The sequence below is a fragment of the Salvelinus namaycush genome, chromosome 34, assembly GCF_016432855.1.
Source record: "Salvelinus namaycush isolate Seneca chromosome 34, SaNama_1.0, whole genome shotgun sequence".
NCBI classification, from domain to species: Eukaryota; Metazoa; Chordata; class Actinopteri; order Salmoniformes; family Salmonidae; genus Salvelinus; species Salvelinus namaycush.
The window spans coordinates 40,539,527-40,558,486 of NC_052340.1; the positions used below are offsets into that span (position 1 = coordinate 40,539,527).

At 46.2% G+C, this 18,960-nt stretch overlaps 1 protein-coding gene across 1 annotated transcript in view; it reads left to right on the forward strand.

Moving 5' to 3' along the window:
* The window catches only part of tgfb1a (transforming growth factor, beta 1a), a 38,187-nt gene extending 21,695 nt beyond the window's left edge, over positions 1-16,492 (forward strand). Inside the window, exons 2-6 of the mRNA XM_038973518.1 lie at positions 360-629; positions 8,494-8,725; positions 9,007-9,157; positions 12,041-12,151; positions 16,332-16,492. Of these exons, the coding sequence (XP_038829446.1) occupies positions 360-629; positions 8,494-8,725; positions 9,007-9,157; positions 12,041-12,151; positions 16,332-16,379 (812 nt within the window). The 3' untranslated portion in view covers positions 16,380-16,492. The remainder of the gene's footprint in view (positions 1-359; positions 630-8,493; positions 8,726-9,006; positions 9,158-12,040; positions 12,152-16,331) is intronic.
* Positions 16,493-18,960: the final 2,468 nt, after the last annotated feature.

Genomic DNA, 18,960 nt, shown 5'->3' on the forward strand with positions numbered 1-18,960 from the left:
TACATTGATGCTACAGTACATTGATGCTACGCGGCTACAGTACATTGATGCTACAGTACATTGATGCTACGCGGCTACAGTACATTGATGCTACAGTACATTGATGCTACAGTACATTGATGCTACGCGGCTACAGTACATTGATGCTACGCGGCTACAGTACATTGATGCTACAGTACATTGATGCTACGCGGCTACAGTACATTGATAAATAACAAGAGAACACTGTTGTCTCATCCATTTCTCTCTCCCCTGCTCTCTCTGCTCTCCCCTGCTCTCTCTGCTCTCCCCTGCTCTCTCTGCTCTCCCCTGCTCTCTCTGCTCTCCCCTGCTCTCCCCTGCTCTCTCTGCTCTCCCAGATAAGAATGTCACCAAGTACCAGATGCTGTTTAACCTGAATGAGATGAGGTCCAGCATTGGGGACTACCATCTACTCTCCAGCGCTGAGCTCCGCCTGCTCATCAAAAACCCAAACATCCAATCTGGCAGCGAGCAGCGCCTGGAGCTCTACAAGGGGCTGGGCGACAGTAGACGATACCTGGGATCACGCTTCGTCACCAACAAGTGGGGTGACCGCTGGCTGTCTTTCGACGTCACTGAAACCCTCAAGGAATGGCTGAAGGGGACCGGTAAGTTCAGACAGATAACAGTAGTCTGTTAGTCGGGTTATAGCCCGTGTAAGTCAGGTCATAGCCAGGGTAAGTCAGATCATAGTCATGTGTAAGTCAGGTCATAGCGTGTGTAAGTCATGTGTAAGTCAGGTCATAGTCTGTGTAAGTCATCTGTAAGTCAGGTCATAGCCTGTGTAAGTCAGGTCATAGACAGTGTAAGTCAGGTCATAGCCTGTGTAAGTCAGGTCACAGCCTGTGTAAGTCAGGTCATAGCCTGTGTAAGTCATATCATAGCCCGTGTAAGTCATCTGTAAATAAGGTCATAGCCTGTGTAAGTCAGGTCATAGCCTGTGTAAGTCAGGTCATAGCCTGTGTAAGTCATCTGTAAGTCAGGTCATAGCCTGTGTAAGTCAGGTCATAGCCCGTGTAAGTCAGGTCATAGCCCGTGTAAGTCATCTGTAAGTCAGGTCATAGCCTGTGTAAGTCAGGTCATAGCCTGTGTAAGTCAGGTCATAGCCTGTGTAAGTCAGGTCATAGCCTGTGTAAGTCAGGTCATAGCCTGTGTAAGTCAGGTCATAGCCTGTGTAAGTCAGTTTACGTTAGATGATAGCCAGCCCAGTGTTGTGACTGTGTCTAGGAATCTTCAGGCATTTTTGGAATTAACATAAAATCTTTGGCAATCTATTGTAACTTTGGTAATTTATACTTGAATAACTTTATAAAAAATGTATTCATATATAGTATATATGTTTTGATATCTGAGTTCCTAGTAGATAGACCATGTGGTTCTAGAGAACATAGATTAATTAATGTAAAAAGCATCTAATAAACATTGGCATTATTTTCAATTCACTTTAAAACTCTTCCAACTATTAACTTTTAACCCACCAGAGCCCGCACCAGAGCTGCCACCGACACTAGTCACCCCCCCCCCCCCCCCCCCCCCACCCTCGCCATTTGGTTTCAGGTTTTGCGGCCGGAGTCCGCACCTTTTGGGGGGGGGGGGGTACTGTCACACCCTGACCATAGAGAGCCTTATTATTCTCTATGGTGTTGTAGGTCAGGGCGTGACTAGGGGGAATTCTGACATAGGGGGGAATTCCAACCTGATTTAAGCACGTGTAAATGGGACGTTAATTCCCTTTTTTTTTATGCACTTTCTCTCCGTGCATATTCCGATCTTGAATTTAAGCTTGAGAAAAGCATGCTATTCGCCCGCTATTCGTTGGTGGGGGGGGGGGGGGGGGGGGGGGGGGGGTAGAGATCTAAGAAATTAAGTTGCGTCTACAGATACGCTGTATTCTGACCTTGACTTCATTCCCTTATAATTTCCACCACCTTTATGGGCCGTGGAAATGATGAATACGGTCGAGCATCTTGTCGGTTCCAAGTGGAACAACATGGACTTTGTATTTTCCTGATAGAAATAACACCATTTATAAAGCGTTGTTATTTACACATTGATAAGAGCTAGGGTAAAAGAGGAAGCCGTTTTGCATAAGGGGATTGTAAAATATAAATTACAGTTGTTTTAGATCTGTTTTACCTTATGATCGCTGGTCGCTGGAGACCAATGTGAAACCAGTCATATATGATCAACCAACTGAAGCGTGTCGACATATGTGTCACGCCCTGGCTATAGAGAGGTTTTTTTTATTCTCTATTTTGGTTAGGCCAGGGTGTGACTAGGGTGGGCAGTCTATGTTCTTTTTTTCTATGTTGTTGTGTTTTCTATGTGTTTGGCCTGGTATGGTTCCCAATCAGAGGCAGCTGTCTATCGTTGTCTCTGATTAGGAGCCATACTTAGGTAGCCTTGTTTTCCCATTTTGAGTTGTGGGTGATTCATTTCTGTTTAGTGTTGCACCTGACGGCGTTGTTTTCGGTTGTCACTTTGTTGTTTTTGCTTTTTAGTGTTCAGTTTCTATTAAACATGACGAACACTTACCACGCTGCGTTTTGGTCTTCACCTTCTTCCGACGACAGCCGTTACAGAATGACCTTTTCCACAGTGAAGTTGATGAAATTTTTACCATATAACTTCACATTTGGACACGCAATCTATAGGCTTCTGTACCGTAGCGTAATGCGTAAAAGACAGTATAGCGTCAAACGAGTTGATTTATGATTTCTAGAATATTCTAATTATATACCCAGACTTTTTACTGTATTTTTTTATTTTACAATTTGTATGGTGTTAAATATTAGTCACTTTCGGGCAGCTACCGTCAGTTATACCCACATACATTTATAACTATCACTGATTATAGTGATCATTTCCTTACATTTTGCATCGTTCCATTCCATCGTTAGTCTGCCCTTCTTTCCTCTGTCACATTCCTTAGGCGTAGTAGATCATACCAGCTAACTATTACATGTTATGCAATCATTTGGGCGATGTAGCCTATTTGAATCGTTATGGAACTCAGACCATAGCAGTTTAAACCTGGGTATACTTGAATTTGCACCCCCCAAAAAAATAAAAACGCCATAAGTGAAATATTCTATTTTCCTATATTTTTTTTCAGGTTTTCACTCTCAAAATCACACTTTTTTTTTTATAGAAAAATGACAGAAAAGTGTATGTTCTGAGTCCACAACAATACTTGAACCACATCAGGAGACCATTTCTGAGGTCTGGGGAAAATCACCACCCCAACAATTGTTTTGGGGGGGGGGAGGTGTAGTTGTGCTTTAATTCAATTGTGCATCTAGCAAGCGAGTGATTGCCTAGCAGTGTTTCTGTACTGTACAATGTGGGCCTACAGTGTAGGCTACATATCATGACAGAGTTTTCAAAACAATCGATTGATAACCTACAACATCATCACGATATCCAGGTAGTTCATCACGATATCCAGGTAGTTCATCACGATATCCAGGTAGGTCATCACGATATCCAGGTAGTTCATCACGATATCCAGGTAGTTCATCACGATATCCAGGTAGGTCATCACGATATCCAGGTAGTTCATCACGATATCCAGGTAGTTCATCACGATATCCAGGTAGTTCATCACGATATCCAGGTAGTTCATCACGATATCCAGGTAGTTCATCACGATATCCAGGTAGTTCATCACGATATCCAGGTAGTTCATCACGATATCCAGGTAGTTCATCACGATATCCAGGTAGTTCATCACGATATCCAGGTAGTTCATCACGATATCCAGGTAGTTCATCACGATATCCAGGTAGTTCATCACGATATCCAAGTAGTTCATCACGATATCCAAGTAGTTCATCACGATATCCAAGTAGTTCATCACGATATCCAGGTAGTTCATCACGATATCCAGGTAGTTCATCACGATATCCAGGTAGTTCATCACGATATCCAGGTAGTTCATCACGATATCCAGGTAGTTCATCACGATATCCAGGTAGGTCCTACTTTACAGTCATCCTATAACGCGTGATGACGCATCACAAAGATTCAACCACGACTTCAGACTAAACTTTTTTCAATACTTGGTTTGTAATAACCCATTGGTCGCTTTTAGTTAGCATTTACTGGTGTATATATGTCATATATTGAAATGTCATTGCTACCCTGTCGGATATCGATGTCGTTTAATTCTGTGAGCAGCTCCATGAGACGACCAGTTGAGAGCTGCACGTTCTTTGAAGCCTGATATTTCCCGCTGAAACTAACTATGTGTGCAGCATAGCATGTGAATATACATCACCTACTTTTTGATAGGCTACTTTTTGATAGGCTACTTTGTGATAGGCTACTTTGTGATAGGCTACTTTGTGATAGGCTACCTTGTGAATGATTTCTCTATTGTACACCGTGATTGATACAGTGTCGGTCTATACCTCCACTACACTACGTTGGTACGCATCAGTTGGGGATTAAGTGGGTATACTGCTTTAGTGTTGGTTTCCTTACATTTTGCATGTAAGGAAATTACATCATTAGTTTCACTGGCGATTTTAGCATTTAAATCTTGTTGGCTGAAACAAACAAAAGAAAACGTTTTAGATGCATGCCAGCAAAGCCGCTATATAACACAACACTAAACAATACATTAATTGCACTATAATGGTGACCCCAAACTGTTAGGCCCGACATAAAGCTGACCCAACCAGCAGAGCTTTCTTTTCAGCACAATGGAGTGAATCGTTACCACCTCTACACCTGGCTATCAGCGGTGTCTGGCACTGCAGATCTTCTCAAGCTCTGTCAGGTTGGATGGGGAGCGTTGCTACACAGCTATTTTCAGTTCTCTCCAGAGATGTTCGATCGGGTTCAAGTCCGGGCTCTGGCTGGGCGGCCAGCTCTAGGAAGAGTCTTGGTGGTTCCAAAATTCTTCCATTTAAGAATGATGGAGGCCACTGTGTTCTTGGGGACCTTCAATGCTGCAGGAATTTGTTGGTACCCTTCCCCAGATCTGTGCCTCGACACAATCCTGTCACGGAGCTATCTGACAATTCCTTCGACCTCATGGCTTGGTTTTCGCTCTGACATTCACTGTCAACTGTGGGACCTTACATAGACAGGTGTGTGCCTTTCCAAATCATGTCCAATCAATTGAATTTACCACAGGTGGACTCCAAGTTGTAGAAACATCAAGGATGATCAATGGAAACAGGATGCACCTGAGCTCAATTTTGATTCTCATAGCAAAGGATCTGAATACTTATGTAAATAAGGTATTTCTGTTTTATTTTTTATACATTTGCAAATATTTATAAAAACCTGTTGTCCCTTTTTCATTATGGGGTATTGTGTGTAGATTGCTGAGGAGTTTTTTTTATTTAATCCATTTTATAATAAAGCTGTAATGTAACAAAATGTGGAAAAAGTCAAGGTAGTCTGAATATTTTCCGATGGCACGGTATCTCCCTGGCATATTACATCCTTATGCAGCAGCATTCAAGACATTTTTGGACTCACCTTGTTGTTTTGTCCTCACTTGAACAGGAAGGTGGCGTGGCGGTCCTTCTTGTGGGCAAATGTTGTCATTAAACTATGTCATCAAAGTCTGTCATTCTCTGGATTTATGGTGCTTTCAACCAGGCCTCCAGTGAGCCTTTTCAGCCCGGAACGTCCTGTGCCGGTTCCTCGCACTCGCCCTGAAGAGCGGGTCATCAGTCCGGTGCCATTTGTGCCAGCTCCCCGCACTCGTCCTGAAGAGCCAGAGACCGTCAGGGAGGCGATGGAGAAGTTGGGAGAGAGAGAGAGGAGAGAGATGTTGTGCAGGTGTGTTCTGCACAACATTCGACCTGAAGAGCCTGTCAGCAGTCTGGTGAGTCCTGTGCCTGCTCCCCGCACCAGGCCTCCAGTGCGCCTCCCCAGTCCAGTACGTCCTGTGCCTGCTCCCCGCACTCGCCCTGAAGAGCGTGTCACCAGTCCTGTGCCGGCTCCACGCACCAGGCCTCCAGTGCGCCTTCCCAGTCCGGTACGTCCAGTGCGCCTCCAGTCCCGCTCCAAGGCAGGAGCCTTCCTCTGCACCGGTTCCCAGTCCAGACACGGCCTCCAGTCCCGCTCCAAGGCCGGAGCCTTCCTCTGCGCCAATGCCCAGTCCAGACACGGCGTTCAGCCCGGCGCCATGGCCGGATCCGGGGTCAAGGCGGGGACTACGACCACCAGAGCTGCCACCGACACTAGTCACCCCCGCCCCTTACCCTCGCCATTTGGTTTCAGGTTTTGCGGCCGGAGTCCGCACCTTTGGGGGGGGGGGGGGTACTGTCACGCCCTGACCATAGAGAGCCTTATTATTCTCTATGGTGTTGTAGGTCAGGGCGTGACTAGGGGGTGTTCTAGTCGATTATATTTCTATGTTTGGGTTTGAGTATGCTTCCCAATTAGAGGCAGCTGATTATCGTTGTCTCTAATTGGGGATCATACTTAAGGTGTCTCTGTTCCCACATGCATGGTGGGATATTGTTTGTGTTTGTGCTTGTTGCACCAAGTAAGTTACATTTCCTTGCTTGTTTATTGTTTTGTTGAGTGCAGATGTGCACTCTGTTTGTTTACGGTCGGTCGGTGTTTGTTTCTTGTTTGTTGTAGTTTCACTTTGGATTAAAAGTATGTGGATCTCAAATCATGCTGCGCCTTGGTCCGTCTTTCCTCACCTTCGTGACACATGTAGCCTATTGGAATCATTATGGAACCGAGACCACACCGAGACCACCGCTGCGCCTTGGTCCGTCTTTCCTCACCTTCGTGACACATGTAGCCTATTGGAATCATTATGGAACCGAGACCACACCGAGACCACCGCTGCGCCTTGGTCCGTCTTTCCTCACCTTCGTGACACATGTAGCCTATTGGAATCATTATGGAACCGAGACCACACTTAGCAGGTTAAACCTGGCGCCTGGCATACGGTTCACTAGGACTGGACCGTTGTCTTCACAGTTCCTTGATTAGTGAGAATTATTAGGGTAGATTTATAGACTAGTATATAAATGACTGTTCAACCCCTATTGTACACTTTTCTCACCTTCCAATATTTCACGATTTGAACAATTTAATATTTTTCACGATGAATTTAACCACTGTATTTTTGATTCAACAATATATTTTGTGCGTAAAAGCTCTCGTTTGGTTTTTTTGTGATTCATAAACACTTTCCTAACCCTACATTTATATACAAGATCAGAGTATTTTTAAATCAACCAATTGGTGCTGAATAGGAGATGAATATGCATGTCTTTCCATGACTTTCGTTCATAATTAAAACAAAAACCAGGAAGGAAAACGCCGCACGCTGCTTCTCACGCTGCTTCTCACGCTGCTTCTCACGCTGCTTCTCACGCTGCTTCTCACGCTGCTTCTCACGCTCCTTCTCACGCTGCTTCTCACGCTGCTTCTCACGCTGCTTCTCACGCTCCTTCTCACGCTGCTTCTCACGCTGCTTCTCACGCTCCTTCTCACGCTGCTTCTCACGCTGCTTCTCACGCTGCTTCTCACGCTGCTTCTCACGCTGCTTCTCACGCTCCTTCTCACGCTGCTTCTCACGCTGCTTCTCACGCTGCTTCTCACGCTCCTTCTCACGCTGCTTCTCACGCTGCTTCTCACGCTCCTTCTCACGCTGCTTCTCACGCTGCTTCTCACGCTGCTTCTCACGCTGCTTCTCACGCTGCTTCTCACGCTGCTTCTCACGCTCCTTCTCACGCTGCTTCTCACGCTCCCAGGTCATTTATCACACCGGCGTTTCAACCCCTTAGGTTTTCATCAGTCATCCACCTGTCATTAATCCCTAATATTCTGAACCGTTCTGTCCATGTATTCTAGTGAGTCTGTGGAGAAAATTATAATTAAAGATACACCACATTTTAAAGGGATAACTTTATGAAGATAAATGGGCTGAAAACCCCAATTGAATGAAAACTCCACGAGAAAATCGGTTGGCCAGCAAGTGGGAGAGTTGAATTAAATGTATTCGGCGCGTGCAAGGGAACCATGCCTGCAAAGCCCGTTACACACCTGCAAAAAGTACATCTGAATACCGACGACTGAGAAGTGCGTAGGAAAGGCGTACATTCGTAAGTCTGAGTCGAACCCAATGTAAAAATTAAATTAAAAACTTTGATTTCATGTTAAACCCCTCATATTAAACACCAATAGTATTCACTAAGTAGATGGTTTATATTTAGGATAATGTTTTACACAGCTTTGTCATTTTAGTCTTTTTTTAAATTCATCTTATGTAATTATTTCATATATTTTACATGTGATAAGGCCACACAGAGGACCAGAGATAATTACAGACACCTGTAAAAATCTGGAGTACCCAAAAGGGCCACTAGATGTCTTTTATAGATTACATCAAATCCTTGAAAGATATCACAATTTTGGTAGTTTGCTGGTAAACTTTGAAAGTTTCTATTAATTTACCCCTGTGTCTCTGCTCTCGTTGTGTTTCAGAGGAAGAGCAGGGCTTTGAGTTGAAGCTGTACTGTGAGTGTGGTAAACCCACGGAATCGTTCCTCTTCAGTATCTCTGGGTTGGACAGCGGGGTACGAGGTGACGTGGCTGGTCTAGCCAAGAACATGAGGAAGCCTCATATCTTGACCATGTCCATCCCCCAGAACTCCAGCTCACAGCTCACCTCCTCACGTAAGAAACGGGCCACCGCTACAGACGACACCTGCACAGAGTAAGGACTGCTGTATCTGACTCTGTCTGTCTGACCATATCTGTCTGTCTGTCTATCTGTCTGTCTGTATCGGTCTGTCTGTTCGACTGTCTGTCTGTCTGTCTGTCTGTATCTGTCTTTCTAACTATATCGGTCTGTCTGTTTGTCTCTGTCTGTCTGTGTCTGTTTGTCTGTTTGTCTCTGTCTGTCTTTCTGTCAATATCGGTCTGTCTGTTTGTCTCTGTCTGTCTTTCTGTCTGTGTCTGTCTCATGCTAACATCTTCCTCCATTCTGTTCTGCAGTAAAACAGAGAACTGTTGCATGAGGAAACTCTACATCGACTTCAGGAAAGATCTGGGCTGGAAGTGGATCCACAAGCCAAAAGGTTACCATGCCAACTACTGCATGGGCTCATGCACCTACATCTGGAATGCTGAAAACAAATACTCTCAGGTACACTTCTAGAATACTCTCAGGTACACTTCTAGAATACTCTCAGGTACACTTCTAGAATACTCTCGGGTGCACTTCTAGAATACCCCCGGGTACACTTCTAGAATACTCTCAGGTACACTTCTAGAATACTCTCAGGCACACTTCTAGAATACTCTCAGGTACACTTCTAGAATACCCTCAGGTACACTTCTAGAATACTCCCAGGTACACTTCTAGAATACTCTCGGGTGCACTTCTAGAATACCCCCGGGTACACTTCTAGAATACTCTCAGGTGCACTTCTAGAATACTCTCGGGTGCACTTCTAGAATACTCTCGGGTGCACTTCTAGAATACTCTCGGGTGCACTTCTAGAATACCCTCAGGTACACTTCGAGAATACTCTCAGGTACACTTCTAGAGTACTCCCAGGTACACTTCTAGAATACTCTCAGGTACACTTCTAGAGTACTCCCAGGTACACTTCTAGAATACTCTCAGGTACACTTCTAGAATACCCTCAGGTACACTTCTAGAATACCCTCAGGTACACTTCTAGAATACCCTCAGGTACAGTTCTAGAATACTCTCAGGTACACTTCTAGAATACTCTCAGGTACACTTCTAGAATACCCTCATGTACACTTCTAGAATACTCTCAGGTACACTTCTAGAATACTCTCAGGTGCACTTCTAGAATACTCTCATTTACACTTCTAGAATACTCTCATTTGCACTTCTGGAATACTCTCAGGTACACTTCTAGAATACTCTCATGTACACTTCTAGAATACTCTCATTTACACTTCTAGAATACTCTCATTTGCACTTCTGGAATACTCTCAGGTACACTTCTAGAATACTCTCATGTACACTTCTAGAATACTCTCAGGTACACTTCTAGAATACTCTCAGGTACACTTCTAGAATACTCCCAGGTACACTTCTAGAATACTCTCAGGTACACTTCTAGAATACTCTCAGGTACACTTCTAGAATACTCTCAGGTACACTTCTAGAATACTCTCAGGTACACTTCTAAAATACTCTCAGGTACACTTCTAGAATACCCTCAGGTACACTTCTAGAATACTCTCAGGTACACTTCTAGAATACTCTCAGGTACACTTCTAGAATACTCTCATGTACACTTCTAGAATACTCTCATGTACACTTCTAGAATACTCTCATTTGCACTTCTAGAATACCCGCAGGTGCACTTCTAGAATACTCTCAGGTACACTTCTAGAATACTCTCAGGTACACTTCTAGAATACTCTCAGGTACACTTCTAGAATACTCTCAGGTACACTTCTAGAATACTCTCAGGTACACTTCTTGAATACTCTCAGGTACACTTCTAGAATACTCTCAGGTACACTTCTAGAATACTCTCAGGTACACTTCTAGAATACTCTCAGGTACACTTCTAGAGTACTCTCAGGTACACTTCTAGAATACCCTCAGGTACACTTCTAGAATACTTGCAGGTTCATTTCACTTGCCGGGGGGCTAGTTTGGCACAGCTTAATTTCCATCCCTGTCTCCACTAATATAGGAATTTTCCGTAGCGTTTCTAGGAAACAGAGAGCTCTGCCTCAAGAGTTAGATGTGAGGCAGTCATCTGTCATGTGACTGGAGCTGATAGATGCTAGTTGTGTGTAATCAGAACTGTCTGTGGACCAGTCCAGCTAGTTAGATATACTAGTAGAAAGTCAGGGGCTTCCCAGCTGTCTCCTTCTTCCTGATCAATCTATTTACTGTCTGTCTGTAATGACACTGTTTACACCACTGGGGCTCTAGTGGCTGCTTTCTTAGTGGTCAGGTCATGTGTTCTAGAAAAACTCCTGACTCACTAGCCCTGTACTGTTAAATCCCAATAGTAAGTGATGACGTCTGCATGAGGCTTGGTGGTCAGGGTTAAGAACTGTCTCAGCAATGGACCAGTAAACACTAGACATGTACTGACTGTGCTCTCTCTCTCTCTCTCTTTCTCCCACTCTTCCTCTCTCTCCCTTTCTCTCTCCCTCTCTCTCTCTCTTTCTCCCACTCTTCCTCTCTCTCTCTCTTTCTCCCACTCTTCCTCTCTCTCCCTCTCTCTCTCTCTCTCTTTCTCCAACTCTTCCTCTCTCTTCCCCTTTCTCCCACTCTCCCTCTCTCTCTCTCTTTCTCCCACTCTTCCTCTCTCTCCCTTTCTCTCTCCCTCTCTCTCTCTCTTTCTCCCACTCTTCCTCTCTCTCTCTCTTTCTCCAACTCTTCCTCTCTCTCCCCCTTTCTCCCACTCTTCCTCTCTCTCCCTCTCTCTTCCTCTCTCTCCCTTTCTCTCTCCCTCTCTCTCTCTCTCTCTTTCTCCCACTCCCCCTCTCTCTCTCCGTCTCTCTTTCTCTCTCTCTCTCTTTCTCCCACTCTTCCTCTCTCTCCCTCTCTCTCCCCCTTTCTCCCACTCTTCCTCTCTCTTTCTCCCTCTCTCTCCCCCTTTCTCACACTCTTCCTCTTTCTCCCTCTCTCTTCCTCTTCCTCTCTTTCTCTCTCCCACTCTTCCTCTCTCTCTCTTCCTCTCTCTCCCTTTCTCTCTCCCTCCCTCTCTTTCTCCCACTCTTCCTCTCTCCCACTCTTCCTCTCTCCCTCTCTTCTCTCTCTCTCTCACACTTGTCCTCTCTCTCCCTTTCTCTCTCTCTCTCTTTCTCCCACTCTTCCTCTCTTTCCCTCTCTCCATCTCCTTCCGCCTCTCTCTCTCTGTCCAACACATACCTGTTATTTCTCAGCGATGTAGCTCTTGTGTGTCATATTGTCTTGGCGCAGTGCTTTTGCTGACAATGCGCTACTTAAGTGACCTGTCTGTGTTTGTCTCTCTCTCTCTCTCTCTCTCTCTCTCTCTCTCACACACACACACACACACAGATCCTTGCCCTGTACAAGCACCACAACCCAGGTGCGTCGGCCCAGCCGTGCTGTGTACCCCAGGTCTTGGCCCCTCTGCCAATCCTCTACTACGTAGGGAGACAACATAAGGTACAGCTAACACCCTAACCTACACAATGTCTAGCTACCCCCCTAACCCTAACCTACACAATGTCTAGCTAAACCCATAATCCTAACCTAGACAATGTCTAGCTAACCCCCTAACCCTAACCTAGACAATGTCTAGCTAACCCATTAATCCTAACTTAGACAATGTCTAGCTAACCCATTAATCCTAACCTAGACAAAGTCTAGCTAACCCATTAATCCTAACCTAGACAATGTCTAGCTAACCCCCTAACCCTAACCTAGACAATGTCTAGCTAACCCATTAATCCTAACCTAGACTAAGTTTAGCTAACCCCCTAATCCTAACCTAGACAATGTCTAGCTACCCCCCTAACCCTAACCTACACAATGTCTAGCTAAACCCCTAATCCTAACCTAGACAAAGTCTAGCTAACCCCTTAATCCTAACCTAGACAATGTCTAGCTAACCCATTAATCCTAACCTAGACTAAGTCTAGCTAACCCCTTAATCCTAACCTAGACAATGTCTAGCTAAACCCCTAATCCTAACCTAGACAAGGTATTAACACTTCTGTGTTTTAGAGGCTAGACATTCTAATTCTACATGACATAATCAGTCATGACTGTTGGTAACAGATGTTCAGCTAACAGTGGTGTGTGGGTCTGTAGTCACTAACAGTGGTGTGGGTCTGTAGTCACTAACAGTGGTGTGTGGGTCTGTAGTCACTAACAGTGGTGTGGGTCTGTATCAAAACAGGGTGTGGGTCTGTAGTCACTAACAGTGGTGTGTGGGTCTGTAGTCACTAACAGTGGTGTGGGTCTGTAGTCACTAACAGTGGTGTGTGGGTCTGTAGTCACTAACAGTGGTGTGGGTCTGTAGTCACTAACAGTGGTGTGGGTCTGTAGTCACTAACAGTGGTGTGTGGGTCTGTAGTCACTAACAGTGGTGTGGGTCTGTAGTCACTAACAGTGGTGTGTGGGTCTGTAGTCACTAACAGTGGTGTGGGTCTGTAGTCACTAACAGTGGTGTGGGTCTGTAGTCACTAACAGTGGTGTGGGTCTGTAGTCACTAACAGTGGTGTGGGTCTGTAGTCACTAACAGTGGTGTGTGGGTCTGTAGTCACTAACAGTGGTGTGTCTGTAGTCACTAACAGTGGTGTGTGGGTCTGTAGTCACTAACAGTGGTGTGTGGGTCTGTAGTCACTAACAGTGGTGGGGTAGTCACTAACAGTGGTGTGGGTCTGTAGTCACTAACAGTGGTGTGGGTCTGTAGTCACTAACAGTGGGTGTGGGTGTGTAGTCACTAACAGGGTGTGTGGGTCTGTACACTAACAGTGGTGTGTGGGTCTGTAGTCTGTAGTCACTAACAGTGGTGTGTGGTCTGTAGTCACTAACAGTGGTGTGGGTCTGTAGTCACTAACAGTGGTGTGGGTCTGTAGTCATAACAGTGGTGTGTGGGTCTGTAGTCACTAACAGTGGTGTGGGTCTGTAGTCACTAACAGTGGTGTGTGGGTCTGTAGTCACTAACAGTGGTGTGGTTCTGTGTCGTCACTAACAGTGGTGTGTGGTCTGTAGTCACTAACAGTGGGTGTGTGGGTCTGTAGTCACTAACAGTGGTGTGTGGGTCTGTAGTCACTAACATGGGTGTGGGTCTGTAGTCACTACAGTTGGTGTGTACTGGGTCTGTAGTCACTAACAGTGGTGTGGGTCTGTAGTCACTAACAGTGGTGTGGGTCTGTAGTCACTAACAGTGGTGTGGGTCTGTAGTCACTAACAGTGGTGTGTGGGTGTGTAGTCACTAACAGTGGTGTGTGGGTCTGTAGTCACTAACAGTGGTGTGTGGGTCTGTAGTCATTAACAGTGGTGTGTGGGTCTGTAGTCATTAACAGGGTGTGGGTCTGTAGTCACTAACAGTGGTGTGGGTCTGTAGTCACTAACAGTGGTGTGTGGGTCTGTAGTCACTAACAGTGGGTGTGGGTCTGTAGTCACTAACAGTGGTGTGTGGTCTGTAGTCACTAACAGTGGTGTGTGGGGTCTGTAGTCACTAACAGTGGTGTGTGGTCTGTTAGTCACTAACAGTGGTGTGTGGGTCTGTAGTCACTAACAGTGGTGTGTGGTCTGTAGTCACTAACAGTGTGGTTGGGTCTGTAGTCACAACAGTGGTGTGGGTCTGTAGTCACTAACAGTGTGTTGGGTCTGTAGTCACTAACAGTGTGTGGGTCTGTAGTCACTAACAGTGGTGTGTGGGTCTGTAGTCACTAACAGTGGGTGTGGGTCGTAGTCACTAACAGTGGTGTGTGGGTCTGTAGTCACTAACAGTGGTGTGTGGTCTGTAGTCACTAACAGTGGTGTGTGGGTCTGTAGTCACTAACAGTGTGTGGGTCTGTAGTCACTAACAGTGGTGTGTGGGTCTGTAGTCACTAACAGTGGTGTGGTCTGTAGTCACCTAACAGTGGTGTGTGGTGTGTAGTCACTAAGAGTGGTGTGGGTCTGTAGTCACAACAGTGGTGTGTGGGTCTGTAGCACTAACAGTGGTGTGGGTCTGTAGTCACTAACAGTGGTGTGGGTCTGTGTCACTAACAGTGGTGTGGGTCTGTAGTCACTAACAGTGGTGTGGGGTCTGTAGTCACTAACAGTGGTGTGTGGTCTGTATCACTAACAGTGGTGTTTGGGTGTAGTCAATAACAGTGGTGTGGGTCTGTAGTCACTAACAGTGGTGTGTGGGTCTGTAGTCACTAACAGTGGTGTGGGTCTGTAGTCACTAACAGTGGTGTGGGTCTGTAGTCACTAACAGTGGTGTGGGTCTGTAGTCACTAACAGTGGTGTGTGGGTGTATAGTCACTAAGAGTGGTGTGTGGGTCTGTAGTCACTAACAGTGGTGTGGGTCTGTAGTCACTAACAGTGGTGTGGGTCTGTAGTCACTAACAGTGGTGTGGGTCTGTAGTCACTAACAGTGGTGTGTGGGTCTGTAGTCACTAACAGTGGTGTGTGGGTCTGTAGTCACTAACAGTGGTGTGGGTCTGTAGTCACTAACAGTGGTGTGGGTCTGTAGTCACTAAAGTGGTGTGGGTCTGTAGTCACTAACAGTGGTGGGTCTGTAGTCACTAACAGTGGTGTTGGGTCTGTAGTCACTAAAGTGGTGTGGGTCTGTAGTCACTAACAGTGGTGTGGGGTCTGTAGTCACTAACAGTGGTGTGTGGGTTGTATAGTCACTAGAGTGGGTGTGGGTCTGTAGTCACTAACAGTGGTGTGGGTCTGTATGTCACTAACAGTGGTGTGGGTCTGTAGTCACTAACAGTGGTGTGGGTCTGTAGTCACTAACAGTGGTGTGGGTCTGTAGTCACTAACAGTGGTGGGTGTATAGTCACTAACAGTGGTGTGTGGGTGTATAGTCACTAAGAGTGGTGTGTGGGTCTGTAGTCACTAACAGTGGTGTGGGTCTGTAGTCACTAACAGTGGTGTGGGTCTGTAGTCACTAACAGTGGTGTGTGTGGGTGTTAGGCACTAACAGTGTGTGTGGGTGTATAGTCACTAACAGTGGTGTGGGTCGTAGTCACAACAGTGTGTGGGTCTGTAGTCACTAACAGTGGTGTGTGGGTCTGTAGTCACTACAGTGGTGGGTCTGTAGTCACTAACAGTGGTGTGTGGGTCCGTAGTCACTAACAGTGGTGTGTGGGTCTGTAGTCACTAACAGTGGTGTGGGTCTGTAGTCACTAACAGTGGTGTGGGTCTGTAGTCACTAACAGTGGTGTGTGGGTGTATAGTCACTAACAGTGGTGTGGGTCTGTAGTCACTAACAGTGGTGTGTGGGTGTATAGTCACTAACAGTGGTGTGGGTCTGTAGTCACTAACAGTGGTGTGTGGGTCTGTAGTCACTAACAGTGGTGTGTGCTGAGTCACTAACAGTGGTGTGGGTCTGTAGTCACTAACAGTGGTGGTGGGTCTGTAGTCAAACAGTGGTGTGGGTCTGTAGTCACTAACAGTGGTGTGGGTCTGTAGTCACTAACAGTGGTGTGTGTGTCTGTAGTCACTAACAGTGGTGTGTGTGTCTGTAGTCACTAACAGTGGTGTGTGGGTCTGTAGTCACTAACAGTGGTGTGTGGGTGTGTAGTCACTAACAGTGGTGTGTGGGTCTGTAGTCACTAACAGTGGTGTGGGTCTGTAGTCACTAACAGTGGTGTGGTGTGTTTGTTTGTTTCAGGTGGAACAGTTGTCCAACATGATTGTGGAGAGCTGTAAGTGCAGCTAGAAGTCATAGGTCATATCCCCTCTATCTCCTCCCCTCTATCTCCTCCCCTCTATCTCCTCTATCTCCTCCCCTCTATCTCCTCCCATCTATCTCCTCTATCTCCTCCCCTCTATCTCCTCTATCTCCTCCCATCTATCTCCTCCCCTCTATCTCCACTATCTCCTCCATCTCCTCCCCTCTATCTCCTCCCCTCTATCTCCTCTATCTCCTCCCCTCTATCTCCTCCCATCTATCTCCTCTATCTCCTCCCCTCTATCTCCACTATCTCCTCCATCTCCTCCCCTCTCTCCTCCACCTCCTCCCCTCTATCTCCTCCCCTCTATCTCCTCTATCTCCTCCCCTCTATCTCCTCTATCTCATCTCCACTATCTCCTCTATCTCATCTCCTCTATCTCCTCTATCTCCTCCCCTCTATCTCCTCTATCTCCTCCCATCTATCTCCTCTATCTCCTCCCATCTATCTCCTCTATCTCCTCCCCTCTATCTCCTCTATCTCCTCCCATCTATCTCCTCTATCTCCTCCCTCTATCTCCTCTATCTCCTCCCCTCTATCTCCTCTATCTCCTCCCATCTATCTCCTCTACTCTCACTATCCTCTATCCCTCCCATCTATCTTCTATCTCCTCCCCTCTATCTCCTCCCATCTATCTCCTCTATCTCCTCCCCTCTATCTCCTCTATCTCATCTCCTCTATCTCCTCTATCTCCTCTCCTCTATCTCCTCTATCTCCTCCTCTATCTCCTCCATCTCCTCCTCTATCTCCTCTATCTCCTCCCCTCTATCTCCTCTATCTCCTCCTCTATCTCCTCTATCTCCTCTCCACTATCTCCTCTATCTCATCTCCTCTATCCTCTTATCCCTCCCCTCTATCTCCTCTATCTCCTCCCCTCTATCTCCTCTATCTCCTCCCATCTATCTCCACTATCTCCACTATCTCCTCTATCTCCTCCCCTCTATCTCCACTATCTCCACTATCTCCTCTATCTCATCTCCTCTATCTCCTCCCATCTATCTCCTCTATCTCTACTTTCTCATCCCATCTATCTCCTCTTCTCCACTACTATCTCCTCTATCTCCTCTACTCCACTATCTCCTCTACTCCACTATCTCCTCTACTATCTCCTCTACCCCACTATCTCCTCTATCTCATCTCCTCTATCTCCTCCCATCTATCTCCTCTATCTCCTCCCATCTATCTCCTCTATCTCCTCCCCTCTATCTCCTCCCCTCTATCTCCACTATCTCCTCCATCTCCTCCCCTCTATCTCCTCCATCTCCTCCCATCTATCTCCTCCATCTCCTCCCATCTATCTCCTCCATCTCCTCCCATCTATCTCCTCTATCTCCTCCCATCTATCTCCCTTATCTCCTCCCATCTATCTCCTCTATCTCCTCCCATCTATCTCCTCTATCTCCTCCCCTCTATCTCCTCTATCTCCTCCCCTCTATCTCCTCTATCTCCTCCCCTCTATCTCCACTATCTCCTCTATCTCCTCCCATCTATCTCCTCTATCTCTACTTTCTCATCCCATCTATCTCCTCTTCTCCACTACTATCTCCTCTATCTCCTCTACTCCACTATCTCCTCTACTATCTCCTCTACTATCTCCTCTATCTCCTCTACTCCTCTATCTCTACCCATTCCTTTTCCTCACACACACCCGTACGGACACACGGAGAAGGGATGGAGGGAGGAGAGAGAACTCAGAGAGGAACAGGAGACGAGATTGAAGGATTTGACTCTTGGGATGGAGGAGTGGAACAAGAGATGAGAAGATGATCATTGTGATCAATGACAGAACCAGCCTCCTCCTGATGGAACAAGACCCGGACTATGGACAAGACCTATGGACAAGACCTATGGACAAGACCCGGACTCTGGACAAGACCCGGACTCTGGACAGGACCCGGACTATGGACAAGACTATGGACATTTCTGCTTTCACATCCACTGTATATCCTGGATGAATATAGGCTTTACATTTAAATAATACATTTATGTCAAGGAGTGAATTAATTTATTGTGTTACATGTAGCAGAGCTGTATGGTGTATTTACTGTAGAGACTTAAGAGGTGCAGTGGCTTGTGGGGTAGTGATGGAGAGACTTTGGGGGACAGGGTAGGGGTTATCCGATACCCCAGAAGAGGTACAAGAGGACATCATTGGACCCAGACAAGACCAACAGGACCAGAATGAAATCCTTCATTTTAGGAGAACACATTTTTTTCTAGTAAGGATGGGCACAGGACTTTTTATAACCAACAGTGCCTGTCCAGAACTCACGTGTGCCAGACATTAGTACGAGAATACACACGTTTGCACAAAAGCCTAAGGACCTTGTTTATGTGGGTGAATCATTGGGCTGGACCAAGTGTTTCCCTATCCCAGAAGAGGCTGGAGAAGTGTTATGACAGCGAGCCTCCCTGGCTAGAGAGACTGTTTACTGGTCGATGGCCTACAGAGAGACTGTTACTGGTCGATGGCCTACAGAGAGACTGTTTACTGGTCGATGGTCTCCAGAGAGACTGTTTACTGGTCGATGGCCTCCAGAGAGACTGTTTATTGGTCGATGGCCTCCA